Source organism: Eupeodes corollae, chromosome 1 (assembly GCF_945859685.1).
Source record: "Eupeodes corollae chromosome 1, idEupCoro1.1, whole genome shotgun sequence".
Lineage (NCBI taxonomy): Eukaryota > Metazoa > Arthropoda > Insecta > Diptera > Syrphidae > Eupeodes > Eupeodes corollae.
In genome coordinates this window covers 88,374,583-88,401,437 of record NC_079147.1, presented here as the reverse complement: position 1 = coordinate 88,401,437, position 26,855 = coordinate 88,374,583, and the positions used below count along the sequence as shown (strand labels likewise).

Here is a 26,855-nt window from a genome sequence, read left to right as displayed (position 1 = left end):
CAATCACTTTGTAACACTTGTAATCTCTCTGAAAGTCGAAGAACGACTGACAGTCCAACGCACTAACCATCATGCCACGGGTACTGTACTTCATGAAGATACCTTATTTCTAGTTAAGAAAAAAAACTACTTTTTCATTTTTTTGAAAATCCAATACATAATCTTTGGAAAAATTATTATTATTTTAAAAAATTAATCACCCCAATGTGAGCGATCGTTGATCTAGAATCTTGATACCCAGATGACCAGACCATAGACACACAAGATCAGTTCTCATTCAACAGCACAAACGAATTGATCGTGATCGGTCTCTGCTTACGATTTAATTGCGCACAATATTATATTAAGTCCAGAGCAAAATGCTCAAAATATTCGGACTTACTCTTCTTGGTTCGGTTTTAATCTTGATAACTTCAGCTAGTGATAATGCAAAAGCAAAATATTCCTGGAAAGAAAAATACCTGGACAATGTTCCAGTTGATCATTTCAATTACGTGACAGATGCTACTTTTTCAATGCGGTAATTATTTATTTAATATTCGTTGTAATCTATGCTTATCGTTTTCACTTATTCCAATTTCACTCCAATTGCCTGCTGCTGACGCTGTTGTCATCCATCGAGAATAGCTATTTGATTAATGATGAATATTCGAAGAATGATAATACGACTCCGATCCTATTTTATTGTGGCAATGAGGGTGACATTGAACTCTTTGCCCAAAACACGGGCTTCATATGGGAGAATGCACAACAATTAAGCGCATTAATCATATTTGCCGAACATCGTTATTACGGAAAGTCGTTGCCATTTAAGAATGCCTCCTTCGATAGTCCACAGCATTTTGGATTTCTTACAGCTGAACAAGCTCTGGCCGACTATGCTCAGCTTTTGAATGAGATTACAGGTGGTGCAAATGACAGACCGGTTATTGCCATTGGTGGGTCATATGGAGGAATGTTAGCAGCATGGTTCCGGATGAAGTATCCGCAAACTGTGACGGGAGCACTAGCGGCATCAGCACCAATTTGGCAATTTAAAGGTTCATAATGTTATTCTCCCTGTAAAATAGTTGGAAATTAATTTTATATGTTTTAGATCTGACACCATGCGACATTTTTACAAAAATTGTAACTTCTGTTTTTAAGACATCGCTGAGTTCAAATTGTAGCGATAATATAAAGAAATCTTGGAATGTTCTCAAGTGAGTGTGAATAATATATTTTATTGTGTGGCTCAGTTAAATTAAAATGTTTTTCTTTAAATTAATTGCATTTCCGTCCACAGAAATTTTGCATCGAATGACACTGGACGGTCGGAGCTTAATTCGAGGTTTAAATTTTGCAAGGGCCAGGAAATTACTAAGCCCGATGACATCGAAGAATTTTTTGGTTCGTATTTTTTCTTTTAGTTACCTATACATACATATACAAATTATTTTGATTAATATGTTTAATACGAATTAGAAAGGGTTCTTGAATAGTTTGTTCTTTATTAGATACAAATTTACATAAACTAACCTACTAAATATTTTAAGATCTTAACTAAAAAGCGATCAAATAAAAAAGCCAATAGCCAGCAGCTCTGAGAATTAAAGCGTCAAGTTAAAAAAATATGAGATTGATATAAGATCGGACTTGTTTCAGAGACCACATGCCGGATTTCAGAACATTTTAATGTTGTTGGGCTTAATTTTGCAATTGATGATTTGGATGATATTGGGCAGGTTCAGACGACATAAGGGACTTGAAAGTAAGACTTTTTTTTATATTTAGCAAACACTAAAAGGGTTTTGTATACCTTTAATATGCCAAAGACACAGTGTGAGCATTGAGAAAAGAGGGAAGGGTTGGATAGGAGGTGTCGGTGTACATTGGTTTTAAATGTCTTAACATTGCAATGACAGGGAAAGATAGAGCGTGGTAAGGCGTTCCACATTCGCGTGGTACGGCTCAAAAAAAGAATCTCTGTACTTCATAGTACGGCCGAAGTTGGGCTCAAGGGTAAACTGAAGGGCATTCCCAGAAGCGCGGGTATTACGGTCAAATTGTTTAAGGGGAGAAATGCAACTGGCTATTTCACTAGAGCATAATCCGTTAAAATAACGTTAAATAAAGGTTGGGCAAGAAACCTTGCGTCGTTGTTCAAGTGATGTAAACGAGTTGATGATGTTAATGTCACCAATAATTTTAAAAGCACTTTTTTGAATACTGTCCAAGAGGCTTAAATAAGTTACTGGAGCACCAGCCCAGAGATGAGAGTTATATTTAAGTTTTCGGACGTGATTAGCCAGCCAAAAAATTGCCATCCAATTAAGTCAACTTTATTGGAAAGTTAGTCAAGAAAAAACTCCCTAACTATCAAGTCAAATCCACTTATGTCAAAACGACAGCTTATCATAAGTTGTCATTCAGCTGAAAGCTGACATTGGTCGCAATCACAAAGCTAGTGGCTACGTAGTCAAGGGATTCTGATTGGCTAAATCTAACTACAAAAGTAGTTGAAATTTCCCCTCCGACGTAGTGTACAAAATTCGGCTACAAAGTTAGTGGAGAATGATTTTGATGTTTTACAATCAGCTGCTCGGTAAAGTAACACGAATTCAAAATGAAATAAATTTAAATAAAAATATAAATCATTTAAATTGTGTCTTAAATTTGATTTAATTGGAATTAACAAAAGATAAGTTAAAGTTATCAAATCAAAAAATGTTTCTTATTTTATATATTTGCGTTTGTCAATAATATGACAGTTCCAGTGTATTTTTGCATTCACAAAGCTAGTTGAATTTTGACTACGTAGCCACTAGCTTTGTGAATGCGACCATTTATTTGTAACCGATTTTATTTAAAAAAATGAATTAAATTAAATAAATTCGAAAAATAAACACGACATTCAAAGCTAAACTAATTTCTTTATTGACATTTAATAAATAATTGAATTGTCAAGTTGACAGCTGAGGACATTCGGAATAGGGATGGGCAAAATTGAAAAGTAGTAGAATATAAGTAGGAACCTTAGCGACAAACTCAAGAGAATCTTGAGAATGTTGCCAAGTTAACAAACTCAGAGCGAAAGTCAAGGGAAATATGAAAAACCTTCTCTCTCAATTGAAAAGTGCAGAATTGAGAAAAACTCACACTAGGCAGAAAAAAACGTTTTAACTGAAAAAGATTTTTAGTTTATGAATTTGGTAACAAAGACCTTTGTAAGTATGCGTTAAGAACAAAGAAATATTAGCGAACTTTCGAGCCTTCGGAGGTACTTACATTGCTCAAAAGCCTGGTTATGTCTTTTTTCCTTTCGACCATAGCAACGATCAGTTTATCCATAGTGCAAATTTAAAATTTTGAATGTATACATATATATATAGAAGTTGAATTCAAATTCAATTTAAAATTTAAAATTAAAAGGAAAAGACGGTATACGTCCATCACATTTATACTGAGAAAAAAATTATAAAATAGGAAGTGAGGTAAGAAAACGGAAGGAAAATTTTTAGATTTTCTTGTTAAAATAATAAGTTTTTTTTAAAACAGGCATTTTCCTACAGGCAACTTGAAAAGCCTAAAATTCCCTTAGGGACTTGAAGTAACCAATAAATATCAGGCGCGCAGAATATTAGTAGCTGTCTAATCATCATTAAACAGGATAACCAGGTTATTAAGTAACCTGGTCGAAATTTTGTGAAATTAATCATCACTCCATCTTAAACAAAGAAGATAGCTTAGTTGGTTAGCTCGTTGTTTGAAGTGTTTAACAAGCCAAGGTCCTACAGTTCAAATCCAGCTAGCTGCAATTTCATTTTTTTATATAATTTAAATTTTTTTATATAATTTATTTTTTTTAAATCTTAATCAATTAGTTTTTTTAATTGTGCAAATTGAAATAAGAGTGCAAGTAAAAAGTAATAAAAATTATAGTGTCATAATAAAAAAGAAAAGCAAAATTATAGTGCTATAAGATCAAAGCAAAAAAAAAAGAAAAGAAGTGTTAAGTAATCTTGCGGGAGTAAGAGAATAAGGAAAAATAGAAGATATAGCAACAACGAATTCAACACCGATCGACAAGCAGCAGTGGCCACTTCTACTTCGTTTCCGGTGAATCTTTAATCAATTTGATATAATTTAAATATTAACTTACGCCAGATTACTAAAAATTACATATATCTCGTACTTGAATTCATCCCGAATAATTTAATACAGGGATTAATCTATAATTTTTGTATCACTTTTATTAAACTTTTATTTTCAATTTTTTAACTTAATAAAGTAAGCTTTAAATAGTAAAAGATATGAAAGTAACGTAACTTAAAATCTAAACATACAATAAGAAGAAAATGAAAGTCAATAAAGTTAAATAATGTATATTATAAATTTGAAATGAAGTGGTAAATTTTTTTATTAAGAGATGAATGTGGCTAAACTAGAAAGATGAAGAGAAAGTAAATAAGGACACCAATATTAAGGGTCGTCTAGGCGAGTAAGACGACAATGGAAGGGAGGGTAAAGTAATATCACTCGCGTACCTACTAATACCTATAGGTACCCTAGACTGGTATGATTAATTTTTGTAACGATTAGGAGGTCAAAGAACCACCCCAACCGACGAGCTACAGTGGTACCAGCATACCAGCATCGACCTTTACGCCAACAAAGTCGTTACAAAATGGCGCCCATAACGTGTAGCCGCTATCAGGGATAGCGAAGCTAGAGACATTTTTTTTGAGCCACATCAAATTTCTACATTTTAATTATTAGTCAATTTTATTAACATTTCTTTTAGCTTACAATAGTATTTTTTTTAACAAATTGAAAGGCCAGTTTAATTCAATTTAAATTTCTTGTGAGTCACGATAACTCGAAAGTATATTTTGGTATCGGTTGCCACCGGAAGTTTAAATTGATATGGCAGTTTCAAAAAAACAAAACACAAGAAGGAACTTAAGGTTCGAGTCTTTGATAAATCAAAGATTGGTTTTCAAACGACCGAATAATTAGCCCTTGCTTAGAGATTTTGTTGGAAGTAGACTCGCGGAAGCGAAAGCGTCTTCAAAAGTGCTTCCAACAGAATACTCATTTTTAAACTTAACTAGGATAAATTATTTTTGCCAGAGTCATCGCAGATGAAAGGTTCGTCCGTTGGTGTCCTGGGAAAGAGATTTTGTCTAAATATTATTTTTTTTATATAGTTTCAGATACATACCACTAGAATATTTAAATTTTGATTTCATTTCGGCTCGTAGAACAATGGTGTCCTTTAAATCCTTTCAACACATCTTTTATATAGTGAAGTCACACTCATCTCCTTACGTTTTATGAAATTTTCTGAAAAAGAAATCCAAATAATTATCAATTTATAGATAATACTTTTAAAATAAGTTGTTTAATTTAATAATCATTCAGTGATTAAACTATAATTGTATCTCACAGCGACACAAAATTAGTTTGAATTTGAATAAGTTGCAAGCCTGCTGGAGAGAACAATACATTTTGAAAAACAGAGTCGAGTTTTTTTTTAGAATTAGTATTTAAAATTACATTTATCTTTTTTGAAAACGAGGAGGCTCAATAGCATGAGCCAGGAAAATCCCAGAACAAGTGTAGCTAGTAGTTGGAATAATCTTCGAGCTATATCTGAAGCAACTTTCGAGGATTTTGTAAGGCGATTTAATACTACAATTGACCGATTCAATTTAGACAATTCTTTAGATTTTTCGCGGGAGTTGAATACGATAATCGTAGATAATAGTCCGGAAATGTCAAATAATAGGGAATCGATACAAGGTGTAGCGAATGAAGGCGCTAATCAAGAAGAAAACAATGCCTTACAGGATAATGACAATCTTAATAGACGTCAAGAAAATATAGATAGGGCCCGCACGATGGATCAAGAAGACCTACTCGATAGGATAGATAGAAGTTTGCTGGACAATCAAATGCGAATTTTCCAGCAGATGAAAGAATTTATGGAAAGCGTCAATAAACGCATAGAGAGTTTCGAGAAATCTCATAATGTACAAAATACTATAGAAGCACCGGTAAGCGGTTCTTCGTCTCACGAGAGACAGGCCACTAGATCGCCGTTAGAAAGACAATTTGCTAATTTGTCTGTGAGCAATTCCAATGCCGTAGACAAATGTCGTCTAGATCGCTGGTGTATCCAATACGATGGGTCTTCAAACATTGGAGATTTTCTATTTAAAGTTAACCGCATGCAAAAGTCTTCAGGTTATTCAGACGAGCAAATCGTTGCAAATTTGCATGTCCTCTTGAAGGACAACGCCAATAAATGGTATTGGAGATACTTGAAAAAAAATACTGAAGCTAGTTTGGAGGAAGTCAAAGCAGAAATGCGTAGGGAGTTCGGTCGACCTGAGGGTGACGTCGACATTTACATGCGACTACTCACTCGGAAGCAAGGTTTTAAGGAACCTTTCGACGAGTATTACAACGCAGTCGTTACAATCAACGACCGTATGAAAGAGCCGTTTGACAGCAAAAAGTTGTTAGAGGTGCTCAGAAATAACGCAAAAGATAAACTTGGGGAAATTTTGTTGTCTTCGGATGTCAAAACTTTGGAGCAACTAAGGTTGAAAGCCAGACAGGCAGAGAAATTTCTAGCCAAAAGATGCCCCAAGGCAGTACACGAGGTAGTCTTGGAAGAAGACGATAAGTCGGAAAAAAAAGATGAAGAAATTTCCGCTATCCTTCACGGAAATAGATCAAGCAGTACTTTTTGCTGTTGGAACTGCGACGATAAAGGGCATTCCTTTTATAACTGTCCTTCTCATACGAGGAATTTATTTTGTTTCCTTTGCGGGGCTAAGGGAGTTTCTACTCCTGAGTGCAATAATAAGCACTCGGAAAACTTTCGTCGGGACGAAAAGAAGGGCGGGGAGAACCGTCCCACGAAAAATCTTGCAGGCCCTTCAAAACAATAAATAATAATAATAGCATACTCACTGAAAAAGATTCGCATTCCAAGCAACATCTAGGAAAAGACGGCTTCAGTGAATCACCCATGAAAACTTCAAACTCAGATCCAATCCAAACTTTAAAAAATGTTGAAAATCAAGAAATCTCTAGCCATCCAGTTCTCCATTTCTCACATAATTCTTTGCATGAACGAAAATTAAATTATGCAAAAGTCAGAGCTAAAATTTTTGGAAAGAAAGAAACTTTAGTTAGCCGAAAAATTCAAAAGTGTAGAGACCGATACAAGAATCGTAAGGCTTACCGTAAATTAATTGTAGACTCCATAATTTCGTTAGAAGGCGATAGTAGGATGTACGTAAACGTACGTCTTAACGAAGAATCTTACTTCGCACTGTTAGACAGCGGGGCATCAATTTCAGCTTTGGGCAAAGATTGTTTTGACTTAGTTGAAAGAATTGGTGCCAAGGTTAAGCCTTACAGAAATCATGTCCGCACGGCTGATGGTAGTTCACACGACATTGTCGGGTATTGTGATATCGTCACCAAATACAATGGTATTGCAAAAACTCTTTGCTTTTATTTAATCCCGAACTTAACCCAAAACGTCTACTTGGGAATGAATTTTTGGAGAGAGTTCAACTTAGTTCCACAAATCAGTGAAATCGCCTGTGTTGCTCAAGATCAAGAATTCAACTTCAAGGAAGATGCAGAGTTGGTTGAGTTATCTGCGGAACAAAGAGCTAAGTTAGAAGCAGTTAAAAGAATGTTTCCCAACTTTGTTGAGTTAGGTTTAGGAAAAACTCACCTAGGTCTTCACGTTGTCGATACAGGGGACGCAACGCCAATCAAGTCCCGGCATTACCCTTTGTCTCCGGTTCGGCAAGAAGAAGTGTACAAAGAGTTAGACCGCATGCTGGAATTAGACGTTATCGAGGAGAGTAACTCTCCGTGGTGTTGCCCATTGGTTTTGGTTAGGAAACCCGGGAAAGTTCGTCTTTGTCTCGATTTTAGGAAAGTTAATGCGGTGACAGTTAAGGACGCTTACCCGATGCCACACGTAGACGGTCTTTTAAGTCGCATCAAGGATACACATTTTATCTCAGGTATAGATCTCAAGGATGCGTATTGGCAAATTCCTTTAGAGGAACAATCACGACCAAAAACGGCTTTTGCGGTTCCTGGTAGACCACTCTACCAATTTAAGGTTATGCCTTTCGGTCTAAGCAATGCTGCTCAAACCTTATGCCGTACTCTCGACAAGGTCTTGCCATCGCGCCTGAGAGAAAATGTGTTCTTATACCTCGATGACCTCTTAATATGTACCGCTGACTTCGAAAGTCATATTAGTATCCTAAAAGAAGTAGCATCGTGCTTACGCCGGGCAAACCTAACCATAAACCTCGATAAGAGTAAATTCGGCATGCGGGAAATAAAATACTTGGGATACATAGTGGGACAAGGAACGTTGAAAACGAACCCGAAAAAAAATCGAGGCGATGGTAAATTTTCCTGTACCTAACTCACAAAGGCAAGTTCGACGATTCTTAGGCCTCACGGGGTGGTATCGTCGCTTTATAAGGAACTATTCAGAATTAGCAGCACCACTTACTGATTGTCTTAAGAAAAAAAAATTTGAATTCAGTGCCGAAGCGCTTAACAGTTTCAACCAGCTGAAAGAAGCTCTCTCTTCAGCCCCGGTTTTGAGTCAACCCGATTTCAAAAAGCCCTTCGTCATTCAATGCGACGCTTCATCAGAGGGAATCGGTGGAGTTCTTTTTCAACTTGATGAGAGTCAGAATGAACGTCCTATCGCTTTCATGTCTAAGAAACTCAACAAAGCTCAAAAAAATTACACAGTGACTGAATTAGAATGCCTTGATGCAGTCTTGAGCATAAGGAAGTTTCGTGCCTATGTTGAGGGATCACCTTTCAAAGTGATTACAGATCATTCAAGTCTTAAGTGGCTCATGTCACTCAAAGATTTGAGTGGAAGGTTAGCACGGTGGAGCCTTGAACTACAAGGGTTCGACTTTTCTATTGAGCACAGAAAGGGATCACTCAATGTTGTACCTGACGCCTTATCGCGAGTAGACATGGAAGGCATACTGATTCAGCCATCCGAAGTAAGCTGCGAAGAGATTTCAGCAAATGTAATAGGAGAAGAAGTGGACTTGAACGCTGACGACTTTGACTCGGAGCAATATTCCAAATTGAGAAAGAACATCACCGATAACCAAGAGTCTTTACCGGACCTAGTTGTTTCGGGCAAATATGTATATAGGCGCGTTAGGTTTAGAACTGGAGAATGGGGAGAAGAGGATTCCCGGTGGAAGCTTTGGATCCCAGATTCTTTAACTAAACAAGTCATACAGATGTCGCATGAAACTAAATTAACTTTACATAGTGGGTTTAGTAAAACTTACGCACGAATTCGTGAAAAGTACTATTGGCCAAAAATGATTTTGGACATAAAAAGATATGTTAATGATTGCGACATCTGTAAAACAGTAAAAGCTCCCAATGTAACTCTTCGTGCTCCAATCCAGAACCAGACTATAACAGAAAGACCAATGCAGCGTTTATTTATAGATCTTTTAGGCCCTTATCCAAGAACAAAACGAGGAAATATTTATATCCTAATTGTGTTAGACCACTTTTCGAAATTTGTCTTTTTAACAGCTTTGTCAGTAGCTACATCGGCCAAGATAATTAGGTTCTTAGAATGTGATGTATTCCATCAGTTCGGAACGCCTGAAATATTGCATTCTGACAACGGCCGACAATTTGTTTCGAAAGAATTCGCAAATTTCTTGAATGCTTATGGGGTCAAACATCTCAAAACTGCTTTGTATTCACCGCAAGCGAATAACTCGGAAAGAGTGAATAGAAATATCCTCAGTAAACTAAGGATACTCATTTCCAAGGAGCAGAACGACTGGGACTTACAACTGTCAAGCATAGCGTGTGCATTAAGGTCAGACGTGCACGATTCAATTGGGTGTCAACCCTACTTTGCACTTTTTAATCAAAATATGATTACGCACGCCTCGACTTATAAAATTTTACGGGATATAAATTCATTAAACAATCACGATACAATGTATTTACCGAAAGAAGCTAAAGTAAGTCTAGCACATCACAAAATTAAAACTAATTTAGATAGAGCATATCAAAAATCGAAAAATACATACAATTTACGTGCAAAGCCGGTCCTGTTTAGGGTAGGACAGGAAGTGTTCCACCGCAACTTTGCTCAAAGCAAATTTGTGCAAGGCATCAATGCTAAACTGCTACCCAAGTTTCTAAAATCCAGAGTGAAAAGAATCGTTGGTTCGTGTATGTACGAACTTGAAACCAGAGAAGGAAAACCCATAGGGATTTTTCATGCCAAGGATATCCGGCAGTAACCTGAAAAACAAAAAAACTTTTCACAAAGAATGTCTTATCATTCCTAAAATGTACAAAAATACTTATCTGATAGTAGCCCGGCTTGAGACATCAGGGAGTTAGGTACGGCTCCCACGTTAAATTTAATTTAGGCATAGGTCAATGACTAAAAACAATGCGACCGAGTTGGCGTCAGAGAATGAGGCAATTTCAATCTAGTTGCTAGTCGCACTTAAAAATTATTACTTATTGAACACTAAGTTTACACTGATGAAAACACTCGTGGGTTCATATGCGTAGTTTCCAACAATTCATTGTTAGAAACCAGCATAGCCCTGTAACCGATTTTATTTAAAAAAATGAATTAAATTAAATAAATTCGAAAAATAAACACGACATTCAAAGCTAAACTAATTTCTTTATTGACATTTAATAAATAATTGAATTGTCAAGTTGACAGCTGAGGACATTCGGAATAGGGATGGGCAAAATTGAAAAGTAGTAGAATATAAGTAGGAACCTTAGCGACAAACTCAAGAGAATCTTGAGAATGTTGCCAAGTTAACAAACTCAGAGCGAAAGTCAAGGGAAATATGAAAAACCTTCTCTCTCAATTGAAAAGTGCAGAATTGAGAAAAACTCACACTAGGCAGAAAAAAACGTTTTAACTGAAAAAGATTTTTAGTTTATGAATTTGGTAACAAAGACCTTTGTAAGTATGCGTTAAGAACAAAGAAATATTAGCGAACTTTCGAGCCTTCGGAGGTACTTACATTGCTCAAAAGCCTGGTTATGTCTTTTTTCCTTTCGACCATAGCAACGATCAGTTTATCCATAGTGCAAATTTAAAATTTTGAATGTATACATATATATATAGAAGTTGAATTCAAATTCAATTTAAAATTTAAAATTAAAAGGAAAAGACGGTATACGTCCATCACATTTATACTGAGAAAAAAATTATAAAATAGGAAGTGAGGTAAGAAAACGGAAGGAAAATTTTTAGATTTTCTTGTTAAAATAATAAGTTTTTTTTAAAACAGGCATTTTCCTACAGGCAACTTGAAAAGCCTAAAATTCCCTTAGGGACTTGAAGTAACCAATAAATATCAGGCGCGCAGAATATTAGTAGCTGTCTAATCATCATTAAACAGGATAACCAGGTTATTAAGTAACCTGGTCGAAATTTTGTGAAATTAATCATCACTCCATCTTAAACAAAGAAGATAGCTTAGTTGGTTAGCTCGTTGTTTGAAGTGTTTAACAAGCCAAGGTCCTACAGTTCAAATCCAGCTAGCTGCAATTTCATTTTTTTATATAATTTAAATTTTTTTATATAATTTATTTTTTTTAAATCTTAATCAATTAGTTTTTTTAATTGTGCAAATTGAAATAAGAGTGCAAGTAAAAAGTAATAAAAATTATAGTGTCATAATAAAAAAGAAAAGCAAAATTATAGTGCTATAAGATCAAAGCAAAAAAAAAAGAAAAGAAGTGTTAAGTAATCTTGCGGGAGTAAGAGAATAAGGAAAAATAGAAGATATAGCAACAACGAATTCAACACCGATCGACAAGCAGCAGTGGCCACTTCTACTTCGTTTCCGGTGAGTCTTTAATCAATTTGATATAATTTAAATATTAACTTACGCCAGATTACTAAAAATTACATATATCTCGTACTTGAATTCATCCCGAATAATTTAATACAGGGATTAATCTATAATTTTTGTATCACTTTTATTAAACTTTTATTTTCAATTTTTTAACTTAATAAAGTAAGCTTTAAATAGTAAAAGATATGAAAGTAACGTAACTTAAAATCTAAACATACAATAAGAAGAAAATGAAAGTCAATAAAGTTAAATAATGTATATTATAAATTTGAAATGAAGTGGTAAATTTTTTTATTAAGAGATGAATGTGGCTAAACTAGAAAGATGAAGAGAAAGTAAATAAGGACACCAATATTAAGGGTCGTCTAGGCGAGTAAGACGACAATGGAAGGGAGGGTAAAGTAATATCACTCGCGTACCTACTAATACCTATAGGTACCCTAGACTGGTATGATTAATTTTTGTAACGATTAGGAGGTCAAAGAACCACCCCAACCGACGAGCTACAGTGGTACCAGCATACCAGCATCGACCTTTACGCCAACAAAGTCGTTACATATTACTCTGTGATTTATTTATTTTCTGCACGATTCCATTTAATATTTTTTTCTTTAAAGGGTTGCTTGTCAAATTGGAAAAGATTCCTTTTAAGTATTATTGACTTGAAGCTTTCATGAGGAGTGTTTTGTAGAATTCAATGTTTTTGATAGTTTTTGTACTATTAACTGAAGGCAGAGGTTTATGAAGTGAAGTTCCAAGTTTGAAATGTATGACACTTGAAAAATTAGCTAGCTGCCTTGGTCAAAATATACCTTCAAAGAATGCAGTGACATAAGGGACTTGAAAGTAAAGAAAGTTTCTAGTATCTGATTGGCCAGCTGCCAAGCAATTTTTTTGGAAAGTTGACAAGAAAGTTAGTCAAGAAAAATCTCCATCTCCATTACTATCAAGTCAAGTGAACTTATGTCACAATGACAATTGATGATGTTTTTCAAAGAATGCAGTTGACTGCAAATGAAGTCCCTAATGTTGTCTGAACCTGCCCAATTAAAACGTCAAGTTAAAAATATAAGATCGGACTGATTTGGGTGATATTTTCTTTAAATTTGTACATTCATATAGGGAAGAGTGATTTAAGTATTTTTTACTTTAAACATCGCTTTAATTATTTATAAATTGTATGTTCTTACAATCTTCACTCTTTAACTATCAAAAGGTGAAAAGAGGTGAAAACAATCTATTGATGAACCAAATTTCTAATTTGTTATTTAATTTAATTTAATTTAATTTAATTTAATTAAAGTTAATATCTTTATTGGTTTTATTTTAATTTATAGACTATTTGGAAGACGTTTACGGTAATCTGGCCATGGCCAACTACCCCTATGCAAATGAATTCTTAGCTCCATTACCTGCTTATCCGGTTCGTCAATTCTGTTTCTACTTGTCTCAGACCTATGACAAGGATAAGGAACTTCTAGAGGTAAGCTTTCCAATGACCAAACTTTGCATCAATTTTTGTTTCTACTCCTATTTCCCATTTAGGCACTTCAAAGCGCATTGAGTGTTTATTATAATTTCAATGGGGAATCCAAGTGTCTAGATTACAAATCGGCCTATTCTCCAGCTTTGGGAGGTTCAGCTTGGGATATTCAGACATGCAATGAAATGGTTATGCCGATGTGTTCCAAAGACGATGGCAATATGTTTCGGAAGAAAGATTGGGACTTTAAAGCCTATTCAGATAAATGTTTTAAGAAATTCAAAATTCGACCCAGGGAAGATGAGATTTTGATACGTTTTGGTGGGAGACACATTGAGTATGTTTGCAGAGAAATATTAAATTATGTACATTTAATTTGATTGTTTATTTTATTTAAGATCATATGGCAAGATAATTTTCAGCAATGGTCTTCTTGATCCATGGAGCGGTGGTGGTGTACTTAAGACCACAAATGATGATATTACAATCATAATTATACCCGAAGGAGCACATCATTTGGATTTGCGAGGAGCAATGCCTGAGGTAGTACATTCATATACATTTATTTATAAATCATCAAATGAACTCAATCAATGTTGTTTTTTTTTCTAAGGATCCGATATCAGTAATCGAGGCAAGGAAACGTGAAATTCGAATTATCAAATCTTGGATTGCAGATTTTTATTCAACAAAACTAAAAGAAAGAAGAAGATTTAGGATTTAGTTTTTTATGTTTTTTTTTTTAATAAAGCTTTAATGCATTGCATTTCTCGAATTCAACTAATGGGGACTTTTTAATTCAAAATAAACTCTTTGTGCAGAGTTAAAATATGAATATCTTAAAAATGTAGCAAAAAAGTCTAGCTGAATCTAAGTATTCAAAGACCTTTTGGAGAAATGTTCGGGAACTTGAACACTCTCGAAGCTGAGCCCCTAGCAGCGCATTTTAAAACTCTTTTGACAGCTGACGAGAGTGCCCATACTTTTTTTATGCTCTACCCAACTTTACCGTCAGTGAACTTACTTACTTAAGGTGGCGCTACAGTCCTGTGTGAACTAGGGCCTCACCCAACAAACTTCTCCATCTAGCTCGGTCCCTAGGTAGATGTCTCCAGTTTCGAGCTCGAAGTTGGGTGAGGTCACCTTCCACTTGTGCGCGCCACCTGATCCGTGGCCTTCCTCTACTGCGCTGTCCTGTGGGTGCGGATTCGAAGAATTTCCGGGCCGGAGCATTGGTTTCGATGCGCTCTACGTGACCCAGCCATCTTAGTCGTTGGACATTTACTCTTCTGGCTAAGTCTACGTCACTGTACAGCCCGTACAGCCGTCGTTCCATCGTCTTCTCCACTCCCCTTCGATGCATACGGGACCGTAGATCAAACGGAGAACTTTTCTCTCAAACCGACCCAAGGTGCTTTCATTCGCTTTTGTCATGGTCCATGCTTCTGCACCGTATAGCAGGACGGGGATGATAAGGGTCTTATATAGTAACACTTTGGTCCCTCGAGAGAGGACTTTACCACTCAATTGCTTTCTTAGTCCAAAGAAACAGCGGTTAGCAAGAGTTATTCTGCTGGATCCCAGCGCTGGTGTTGTTTTCTGCGTTTATGTCATTGTCATCAGCATATGCTAGTAATTGGACAGACTTTTGAAAGATAGTGCCTCTAGTGTTGACGTGTGAGCTCTGCACTATTCTTTCAAGCACGATGTTAAAAAAATCACATGACAGCGCATCACCTTGTCTAAAACCTTTTTTGACACCGAAAGGTTCTGTTAAGTTGTTTCCAACCTTTATGGAGCAGTTTGAAAGCTAGACATGGCTCTATACAGCTCGTTCCTGTAGATGCTGTCATATGCGGCCTTGAAATCGATGAAAAGATGGTGGGTGCCGATTTGGTGTTCTTGAGTTTTTCCCAGGATCTGCCGTAATGTGAATATTTGATCAACTGTGGACTTTCCTGGTCTAAAACCACACTGATTAGGACCTATCAGGTTGTAGACGACGGGCTTTAGACGTTTACATATTACGGCAGAGAAGATTTTATAGGCGATGTTAAGTAGACTGATTCCTCTATAGCTGGTGCAGTTTAAAGGGATATGGCAATCTTTACTTCGCCTAAGTCGGGAGGACCGGGATTGTTGGCTTTCGTCGTCTATGTTGAATGGACCATCCTGCCTGACAGCAGAATTCGATTCGTCGTTGCCGTTATACAGTCTGCAGAAGTAATCCTTCCATATCCTCACCATTGACTGCGACTCCACTATGATGTTTCCACTTCCGTCTTTGCAGCCTTCGGTTCTAGGTTTATGTACCTGTGAATTTCGTTTCACCTGTTCATAAAACTTTCGAACCTCATTCCTGCTTTTATACCTCTCAACATCTTTGACCGCTAGCTTCTCATGTCCTCTCTTTTTCCTTCTAAGAAGTCGGCGTTCCTCTCGCCTCTTCTGCTCATAGAGCTTACGAGTAGCTCTCGTCCTTTTATGCAGAGCCGCTTTTCGTGCCTGTTGTTTGGCTGCATTTGCCTGCCGACATTCCTCATCAAACCAGGGGTTCCTTGTTGGTGGCTGTTTGAAACCCAGCACATCAGAGGCGGCTTCTCTGATTGCATCTTTGCAATATTGCCACTGGTTTTCGATACATTGTGTTGGCGGCAGAGAACTTCGAGAGAGGTTACTTATAACTCGGTCGGAAAAGGATTTGGCGATCTCTGGCGATTGTAGCCGTTCAAAGTTGTACCTTCTCCCAGCACCTCCCTGTTTTGCCTTGGGTCTGGAAATCCGAAGTGTTACCTTGGCCAACAACGAGGTAGTGGTCCGAGTCGATGTTAGCTCCTGGGAGAGTTCGTACATCCATAATGCTGGAAGCACGTCTGGCGTCGATCGCAATATGGTCAATCTGGTTGACGGTAGATTGATCTGGAGAAGTCCAAGTTCCTTTGTGGATGTTGGGGTGTCGAAAACGCGTACTGGCTACCATGACGGTTCGCCCCGCAGAAAAATCTATAAGCCTGAATCTGTTGTCGGAAGTGTTGTCGTGCAGGCTGTTCTTCCCGACTATTCCACCAAAGATGTTTTCCTTTCCTAGCTTGGCATTAAAATTGCCCAGGACTATTTTAGTATCGTAGCTAGGGCACTGTTCATATTTTTTGTCTAGGAGCTCGAAGAACATATCTTTGGTGTTGTCGTCTTTCTCTTCTGTGGGGGCGTGCGCGCATATCAGGCTAATGTTGCCGAATTAAGCCTTGATGCGTATGGTCATGAGGCGCTCATTGATGCACCTATAGCTCAAGAGTTCTTGCCTAAGTCCGGCTCCAATGACGAAGCCGCATCCAAATAAGCGCTGTTGGTTTTCGTGGTAGCAGTCACCATAGTAAATGTCGCAGTTTTTCATCCTCTTTTTGCCCGGCCCATCCCATCGTATTTCCTGGATGTCGCTGATATCTGCTTTATATCGTTCTAGGGCCTCCGGTAATTCTGCGGCCGCACGTGGTCTGTTAAGGGGCCTAACATTCCACGTGCATATCCGAAGTTCGTTGTCCTTTATTCGTTTGCGTTGGTTGGGGAGGGGGGAATGAAAACACCAAAACACTTAATATTCGAGGTAACGTGTTTTAGCTATTAGATTATTAACTGTTCTCACTATTTTATAAGTGTAATACTTTTAGAAGTTCAAAATTGCTTTTATTAACTTTTTTTATTCTAAATTTGTGTCTCTTTGAAATTGCAAAAACTGTCCCCAATTACTTCAACTGACCCTATATTGTCTACGCGACCCCAGACTTGTTTCTCTAGGCACATCAGACCATTTGCAATATGAGAAAGTCAACTGGAACGGTCTCGATGAATTCTACAGGAACTTTAACTAGTCACAATGCTTCCTTGATAGTGACGTGGATTTCAGCGTCGTTATGGTTACAAATTTACTTCTTTATGGAATAAGAAATTTTATCCCGAATAGGGTAAAGTCTATCAAACCCAAACTGAACTAAGTTTGATTTGAGCTGATTTATAAAGCCAACAATCCTGAGTAAAACCGGAATAATTTTGAACATACTAGAAAGACATGCAACGGTCATGTTCGAAACATTAAATTTCTGTACTTGAGAGCGTAAACGATTCTTTCGCACTCGTGAAGTACTGCAAGAGTACTGAAAGACTTTGACATACCCAAATCCTGCTAGGTGCTTAGGATTTCTTCGAAAGAGCAAGAAATTTGCCACTCCCTCTTATCTGGCTGTAATTTACAAAGCCTTCATACGCCCAAAACTTGAAAATAAATGGCATATTTTAGGGCCAGGTGCCTCTAAAACAAGTTTAAGTATTTTGGACATGATCGAAAAAAAGAGCTTTATAAATGATAGGTGATAGAACTATAACCGAAACAATTACGTCACTCTAACAACGCCTCAATGTTTCATGCCTTTCGTTGTTCTTCCGATATTTTTATAAACAGTGTTCTATCGAATAAGCCAGTTGCATTTCCCCATCAAACAATTCAGCCGTAATAAACGTATTTTTAGGAATGCGTATCAGTTTAACCTTGAGCTCAATTTTGGACGTACTGTCAAGTATAGAGATTCTTTTTTTAACCGCAAATCGAGAATGTGGAATGCTCTACCCAGCTCTGTTTTTCCCTATCATTTTGACGTTCAAAACTTTAAGACCAATGTGCACCGGTATCACCTCCTAATTCCTTTCCTATTTTCCTAAAGCTCGCACTATGTTTAACCTTTAAGCACTATTCACATGAGCACGACCAACAACCAACGAATGAACGAATATTAGTCGATTTTGACATTTCTTTCACATGAGAATTTTTAATTCGTCGCGAATGAAGTTTGACAGGCAAACACCATTCACCACCGAAACCAAAACAAGAATGATTTTTTAGGTTAAGTACGCGAGTTAAAGAAAAAGAAATTTTTAGTTTTGTGCTTTAGTGCTTTAGTTCTTTTTATTGCGGCGGGTATATTCACGACTGAATATTTATTTTTAAAAACGCTGATCGAACAATTGTTTTATTCGTTGCGAGTGTGGAACGCGAATAAAGTTTGACAGTTCGTATCAAATGCAATTTTTTTCGTGACGAATAAATTTGTTTTCTTAAATTTATTAATATATTATATTGAAAAGTTCAAGTATGCATCATACATCAAATAGAAACTATATTGTTATCGTTTTGTTAAGAATTTGTGTGGAAATATGTCTTCAAACTTATATAAATTCACATTTTGTAATTCTTTCGTCGTTCGTTGGCCGCGCTCATATGAATACTGCTTTTAACATGTTAGGGGTATTAATAACCCCTTGAGTGCCCGTTAATTATAAACACAAAATTTGGATAATCTACTCAGGGATAATCACTATGTGATCCTAATCGTACAATTTCATAAACTCTTTCGTTGGACTCAAAAAATTAGAAACCATATTTTTCCAAAACCTAAACCTAACCTATTGTTGTAGATTTTACATGACTGTAAAAGTTTTTGAAGTAAAAATCCAATGCTTTGAATAACAAGTTCAGCTTGATGATGAAATTCAATCGATTAATCAATAATGCTGATATTTCACCTCGGAGAAAACGTCAATTATCAGAAAATTTCGTATTTGGAGTAATTTAAGAATTTTTATTTGCGAAATCTTAGGAAAGCATTTACGGGCCTCACATGCAAAGAAATATTTGAAACTTTGCAAGAAAAATTTATTCTTGAAGCTTTGAAACGTGAATGATCGGTCTAGGCCAGCAGCGCTCCTCAATCGACCTGAAAGATGGCATTCTCAAAGTTATTGATCACATACATCCGCAGATGTGCAAATTTGTCATGAAAAGGATATTGTGCTTTTACGACCATATGCATGGCGGCCACTTGGCTGATAACGTTTTTTATAGTTAATTTCAAAATCTTTTTCTTTACAATGGGAGGTTCAGGTGACATAAGGTACTTGAAAGTAAGGCAACGTTATTGGAAAGTTGTCTGGAAAGTTAGTCAAGAAAAATCTCCCTAACTATCAAGTCAAGTCAACTTATGTCAAAATGACAACTGATCATGTTTTTCCATTTAAGTGAGAGCTTTACTACTCTATAATTTATTTATTTTTTGCACAATTCCATTTAATGTTTACTGCAAAAGGGTAAACTGTCAATTTATAAAAGAAATAAGTGACATTTCTTTACAATACAAAAGACAAATCGTAATTGACTTTTAGCTTTTCTGAGGAGTGTTTTTTAGACAATAATGTGTTTGGTAGTTCTTGTACTATGAGCTTAAAGTAAAAATTTGTGAAGTAAAGTTCTGAATTTGAAATTCATGAAATTTGGAAAACTAACTAGTTGCCTTGGTTAAAATTTACGTTTAAATGATGAAGTTGACTGCAAATGAAGTCCCTTATGTTGCCTGAACCTGCCCAATGAAATAAACATTGGGCAGGTTCAGACGACATAAGAGACTTGAAAGTTAGGTAAGTTTCTATTATTCGATTGGCCAGATGCCAAAAAATTACCTTCCAACTAAGGCAACTTTAGTGGAATGTTTACTGGAAAGTTAGTCAAGAAAAATCTCCCTAGCTATTAAGTCAAGTCTGATTCTATCAAAATGACTCTTGATCATGTTTTTTCATTCAACTGAACTATTTATTTTCTGCACAACTTCATTTAATGCTTTCTGAAAAGGGTTGCTCGTTAATTTGGAAAAGAATTAACTAATATTTCCTAACAATACAAAATAATTTTGTTGGTAGTTTTTACTATAAACTAAAAGTAGAGTTTTGCGAACTAAAGTTCTGAATTTGAAATTCATGACAATTGGAAAACTAACTAGTTGTCTTGCTCAAAATGTACGTTCAAGGAATGAAGTTGACTGCAAATTAAGTCCGTTACGTTGCCTGAATCTGCCCATTAGATCTGCAGCTGATTTGAAAGTGTTGAACTATCAAAGTGATTTTTTTTTTGAAATCAATAATTTGTTTTTGTTTTGTCTTTGGGAGAAAAATGAATTAAAAAACCATTCGTCTTCTAAATCGAATCACAAATTTTCATTACACAATAAAATAATGTTATTCGTTGAATCCTTTCTTTGCTTTTCATCACTTTTTTTAAAGTCCCGATAGAACATGTTCCAAATATTATGGAAACACATTAAAGTCATTGAAAAAAAATAGCAAAAAAATCAAGTATGGCAACACTGAACAAAAAACAGGGAAGAAATGTCAAAATCAACCATTTTTGTGTGTTTTGTATGTAAAAAATGAACTTTGAAAACTAGTTAAAAATAGAAATAAATGTTTCCTCGCTCTAAAATGGCTATAGTTATTGTTCATTTGCACATATCAAAGTTGAGCCATTGACACAATTACAATTATTTTTTTTTTGAAATAATACAAAAGTTTAAAGTTATTCAAAAAAGAACGGAAAAAGAAACTACCCAGTTCATTGAACGAACCTACAAACTTCGAAACCTAAAATTATCTCAAACCTAAAACGTATTAAGAAAATGCAAGTGTCACAATTCCAACCAGCTGTCACTTTTATGCTCTTCTGCACTTTACCGTCACCGTCTACCTCAACTTAAAGTCAAAAACCCTGTACTTTCCCCAAATTTCGGGTGCGTAGATAAGAAAAGTTAAACAAAAATCAAAACATTGCAGCCAAATATTTGTTTATTTTTTTAAAAAAATATAAAAACATATATTTCACTAAAAAGTGTTGCCAAAATGGCCACTATGGAACGACCAAAAGTCCAGGTAAATTAAATTTTCAATTCTTCTCACTTATTGAGAAAGAAAAAATCGGAATAGCTACCAACCCAAAATGCTTTGTTTTCTTATCTTTTACTTGGGTAAAATAGAAGAAGAAGAAAACCAAAAAAACAACAATAAAAGAAGAAAAATTGCTGACCGATTCAGAAGCCGAAGATGACACCGCATCAGCATCAACATCGACCTCAACGAAAAATACAAAAATTAACGATGATGTCCAATCGCTCGACATAGATTTTCCAACAACAAAATGCGATGATATTGTTAGTCATGAATGTTTTGTCTCGACGAACTTTCAGCCTTTTGATAAGATATCTCTTGACGATGAAGACTTGCTTAGCGACGACGATAAGGAGAACCAAAAGCAGAAACCTCAACAGGAAGAAGAAATCCCCACTATAATACCCCAAGTTGAAGAACCAAAAGAAGAATCGACACCAGAAGTTAGTATTCCTGTGAGCATTCCTTGTGCTCCATCGATAGAAACAGAAGACCAGATGCCCTTTGGAACACCCCTGCCATGGACGCAAAACTTTGAAGAGCCAACAGCTCCAGTGTTCTGCGAATCCAAAACCGCCACAAAATTCGATTTTAAACCTGCTACGAGCGTTAAGTATCCAGATCTCTCAAGCATGAGTCGTGTCCAGACACATCCTGAGGTCTTCTATCAAACGTACAAACCTAGTTCGTCAGCTTCGGCCATAAGTCGCCTCAAACCCTTCACAACAGAACAACTGCGAGAGATATACTATTGTCAGGACATAGAAATGGTTAAACAATTCGAGCTGGAATTCCTGATGAATTCACTGCTCGAAAACACCGATAGCGATCCATTCTATGTTCTGCTATTAAAATACTTGAACTTGCAGGGCAAATTAGTTATGAATCAGAGTGATTTGGCAGAGAAAAGAAAACGATTCAACGAATCTAAAGATGATATTTGGACTATAATTGAACGATCTGCTACAGGCAAAGGCGTATGTGGCGATGGAAATACTGTCTCCTATACAAAGATTCATGAGTGAGTTAGGAATGAGAGAAAAAATCGGGTTATACGATTTAACTTTAATTAAAATATTTTTGAAATTTTGTCTTTAACAGAGTTGCTGTGATAAATGAGACCCAATTGGCGTTGTCAGTGGATGCCTTAAATCAAATAACACAATTACTTTGTTATTCATACAGTGTTAATTTAATTGAAGCTAATTTGACTAAAATCAAGGTAAGCAATTGGAGTACTATCAATTTGTTTGTATATATATTTTAAGCGCATACTCGGGGGGATGCTGATGAGAATTCTTAGAATAACTTTGAAATATTCTTGCATAGTGTTAATGTGGGGTATTCACAAAGTCGCAAATCTGAATATTCATAATGAAGATGTTTTATCATAGTTGTTTTAGAAGCTTGTTGTTGCTCTAGTAATGAGATTTTTTTAGTGGAGAGGTTAACAGTTTTTCGCAAACCTAGGAACCATATAAGTCAAATCGTTTTTAAACAAAATTAGCTCAATTCTTCTCGTACCTCGCAGGATATTAGATGAAATGGTCCGGAAAGACTTATATAGCCAGAAATATAAGTCTGCGGCCAATACTAATGATCGGTATGTTATGTCTCGTCTTAGAAACCACTACACGATAACCCAGATTCTGTTTGCTTTGAAGGTAAAACAAATACAAACATAAAGGTTTTAATCTCCCAAGAAGGCCTCCCTACCAAACGTGATACACTTATGGAAATATTCTTGAAATTTCATGATGGTCTTGAAATTTTTTCTCAAAAAGTGAGAGAAGACCTAACCTCTTTTGCGTTTTATTATCTCTTTAAAACGATTATCTCATATTCAAAAATCTCGTGCAGATTCGATCCAAAGCTTTCTCGAAGTCAATGGAAAAGAGTGAAACATGATTTTTTGAAGATAAGCTTGAAGCAATAAATTCATCGACGTGTAAAAGTGTATCGATTGTACCTCTGCCTCTTTTAAAGGCAACTTGGTTGATATCTACCAGGTTGTTTTTATTCGAGGAACCAAGATAGTCTACAGGATATAATTTTTTCAACAACTTTGCTAAGGCACGGTAGGAGGGCTATTGGTCTATAGCTGCATAGATTTATACTTTCTTTGTTTGGTTTGGGAATAGGAAATTTTCCATATTTGTGGTATGACTTACTTACTTACTTAAGGTGGCGCTAGAGTCCTGTGTGAACTAGGCCCTCACCCAACAAACTTCTCCATCTAGCTAGATGTCTCCAGTTTCGCGCTCCAAGTTGGGTGATGTCACCTTCCACTTGTGCGCGCCACCTGATCCGCGGTCTTCCTCTACTGCGCTGTCCTGTGGGTGCGGATTCGAAGACTTTCCGGGCCGGAGCATTGGTTTCCATGCGCTCTACGTGACACAGCCATCATAGTCGTTGAACTTTTACCCTTCTGGCTAAGCCTACGTCGCTGTACAGCCCGTACAGCTCGTCGTTCCATCTTCTCCTCCACTTCCCTTCGATGCATACGGTACCGTAGATCACACGAAGAACTTTTCTCTCGAAGCGACCCAAGGTGCTTTCATCCGCTTTTGTCAGTCCATGCTTCTGCACCGTATAGCAGGACGGGGATGATAAGGGTCTTATATAGCAACACTTTGGTCCCTCAAGAGAGGACTTTACCACTCAATTGCTTTCTTAGTCCAAAGAAACAGTGGTTAGCAAGAGTTATTCTGCGTTTGATATCAGCGCTGGTGTTGTTTTCTGCGTTTACAGCGGAGCTTAGGTAGACGAAGTCCTTGACTACCTCAAAGTTCCGTCTGTTGATGGTGACGTTTTGACCAAGACGTCGGTGTTGTATATCCTTTCTAGACGACAGCATGTACTTTGTTTTGCCCTCATTAACCGTTAAACCCATTTTTGCCGCCTCTGCCTCAATACTCACAAAAGCCCCATTGACATCACGCTAAGTTCTTCCGATTATGTCAATGTCATCAGCATATGCTAGTAATTGGACAGACTTTTGAAAGATAGTGCCTCTAGTGTTGACGTGTGAGCTCTGCACAATTCTTTCAAGCACGATGTTAAAAAAATTACATGACAGCGCATCACCTTGTCTAAAGTTGTTTCCAAGCTTTATGGAGCAGCGTGAATTCTCCGTTGTCATCCTGCACAAACGGACGAGTTTGGCAGGGATGGCAAAACTAGACATGGCTCTATACAACTCGTCCCTGTAGATGCTGTCATATGCGGCCTTGAAAATCGAATAAAAGATGGTGGGTATCGAATTGGTGTTCTTGGGGTTTTTCCAGGATCTGCCGTAATGTGAATATTTGATCAACTGTGGACTTTCCTGGTCTAAAACCACACTGATAAGGACCTATCATGTTGTTGACGATGGGCTTTAGACGTTCACATATTACGGCAAAGAAGATTTTATAGGCGATGTTAAGTAGACTGATTCCTCTGTAGTTGTTGCAGTTTAGAGGGTCTCCTTTTTTCAGGATCGGGCAAACAATACTGAGGTTCCATTCATCGGGCATGCTTTCTTCCAACCATACTTTACAGATAAAAAAAACTTATCTGCTTTAAAGAGTTCGGCATTCAAACCATCCGCTCCAGCGGCTTTATTAGACTTCAGTTTAGATATGGCAATCTTTACTTTGTCTAAGTCGGGAGGACGGGATTGTTGGCTTTCTTCGTCTATGTTGAATGGACCATCCTGCCTGACAGCAGGATTCGTCGTCGCCGTTATACAGTCTGCAGAAGTGGTCCTTCCATATCCTCACCATTGACTGCGACTCCACTATGATGTTTCCACTTTCGTCTTTGCAGCCCTCGGTTCTAGGTTTATGTACCTGTGAATATCGTTTCACCTGTTCATAAAACTTTCGAACTTCATTCCTGCTTTTAAACCTCTCAACATCTTCGACCGCACGCTTCTCATGACCTGTCTTTTTCCTTCTGAGAAATCGGTGTTCCTCTCGCCTCATGAGCAGCTCTCGTCATTTCCTGTTGTTTGGCTGCATTTGCCTGCCGACATTCCTCATCAAACCAGGGATTCCTTGTTGGTGGCTGCTTCAAACCCGAAGTGCTTCCTTGGCTACAACGAGGTAGTGGTCCGAGTCGATGTTAGCTCCTCGGAAAGTTCGGACATCCATGATGCTGGAAGCGTGTCTGGCGTCGATCGCAATATGGTCAATCCGGTTGACGGTAGATAGATCTGGAGAAGTCAAAGTTCCTTTGTGGATGTTGAGGTGTGCAGCAAAATCTATGAGCCTGAATCCATTGTCGGAAGTGTTGTCGTGCAGGCTGTTCTTCCCGATTATTCCAACAAAGATGTCTTCCCTTCCTAGCTTGGCATTAAAATCGCCCAGGACTATTTTAATATCGTAGCTAGGGCACTGCTCATATGTTTTTTCTAAGAGCTCGAAGAACATATCTTTGGTGTTGTCGTCTTTCTCTTCTGTGGGGGCGTGCGCGCATAGCAGGCTAATGTTGCCCAATTTAGCCTTGATGCGTATGGTCATGAGGCGCTCATTGATGCACCTATAGCTCAAGACTTCTTGCCTAAGTCTGGCTCCGATGAGGAATCCGTGGTTTTTCCTGGATGGCGGTGATATCTGCTTTATATCGTTCTAGGGCCTCCGCTAATTCTTCGGCCGCACGTGGTCTGTTAAGGGACCTAACATTCCACGTACATATCCGAAGTTCGTTGTCCTTTATTCGTTTGCGTTGGTTGTCAACAGTAAATCCGTCCGTATCCGAGGCTTGTTGGTGCTTCGCAACTATGAAAGCTTTTACGTGGCCAGGAAGTCACCCCGACGGCACAACCCCCAACCTGGAGGGCCAGATCCTTAGTATAACTCAAAGGAAGGGGAGCCGGCTAAACCGCTACTTGCAGGCCTGGACTCCGAATATGTCGAAGAAGCCCTATAAGGTGTTCACTAAGTAGTTCAACCTTACTGGAATTGTAGACGCCACCGTTGATTCCATCTCGAGAATTCATCCGCTGCCGCCTGGATAAGGAGAGGTGCCTTAGTGGAAACACCTCTCCCTCCTCTCTCGTTTGCTGCCCCCAACAACTTTCCACTGGGGTTGGAACCCAATCTTTAGTTGAGGTACTAGGTACCCGATGTTCACCGCGGGGAGGTGAGAGTAGGAGTTGATAGACAGAGGTGGGTTTTGAGAAAAACCTGTAGACGGTTGTGTCTTCTTGAATGCACATGTCTACCATTCGAACGTCAACAATTGCGTTTAACCCCTCATTTAACGCCTTGTCGTTAAGAGTGTTCGCAAAATCACGACAAGTATTTGGGTCACTAAAAGCGATTGTACTGAATTTTTGTCTGGTTGCCGTGTCTGTGCGTTTCCGTATAGCAGTCGAATTGTCGCTAATAGCAGATGATGGTCGCTTCCTGCATCTGCACGCCTCCCGTTCCTCACAACGGAAAGTGATTTCCTCCATCGATTTGGTTTTCTGTTTACCCATCAGGGGATACCAAGGTAGCTTTGTGGCAGGTCTTATGTGGGAAAAGGGTTCCACCTACCACCAGCTGACGGGCATTACAAAAGTCGACAAGCATATCACCATTGTCATTTCTTTGACATATGCCTTGTCTACAAATAACTTGCTTAAGGCCAGTGTTATCCGAGCCAACTTTGGCATTGAGTTCTCCCATGATGATAGTTATGTCACCCTT

The 26,855-nt window shown here is 37.5% G+C and overlaps 3 protein-coding genes across 4 annotated transcripts in view; 2 read left to right on the top strand and 1 right to left on the bottom strand.

Moving 5' to 3' along the window:
* LOC129943510 (trafficking protein particle complex subunit 1) overlaps positions 1-26,855 on the bottom strand; it is a 145,877-nt gene that overhangs the window by 30,897 nt on the left and 88,125 nt on the right. The window lies entirely within an intron of this gene.
* Positions 256-14,203, top strand: LOC129943508 (lysosomal Pro-X carboxypeptidase). The gene is made up of 8 exons (XM_056053011.1): positions 256-520; positions 628-1,040; positions 1,097-1,202; positions 1,286-1,389; positions 13,274-13,419; positions 13,482-13,756; positions 13,818-13,962; positions 14,033-14,203. Exons 1-8 carry the CDS (start codon positions 360-362, stop codon positions 14,141-14,143), a joined length of 1,461 nt encoding a protein of 486 aa, XP_055908986.1. The 5' UTR covers positions 256-359; the 3' UTR covers positions 14,144-14,203.
* LOC129943502 (ectopic P granules protein 5 homolog) overlaps positions 20,969-26,855 on the top strand; it is a 44,797-nt gene continuing 38,910 nt past the window's right edge. For both annotated transcript variants that reach the window (XM_056053003.1, XM_056053002.1), the window contains exons 1-3: positions 20,969-21,162; positions 21,267-22,198; positions 22,279-22,399. In XM_056053003.1, the coding sequence (XP_055908978.1) occupies positions 21,133-21,162; positions 21,267-22,198; positions 22,279-22,399 (1,083 nt within the window). In that variant the 5' untranslated portion in view covers positions 20,969-21,132. The remainder of the gene's footprint in view (positions 21,163-21,266; positions 22,199-22,278; positions 22,400-26,855) is intronic.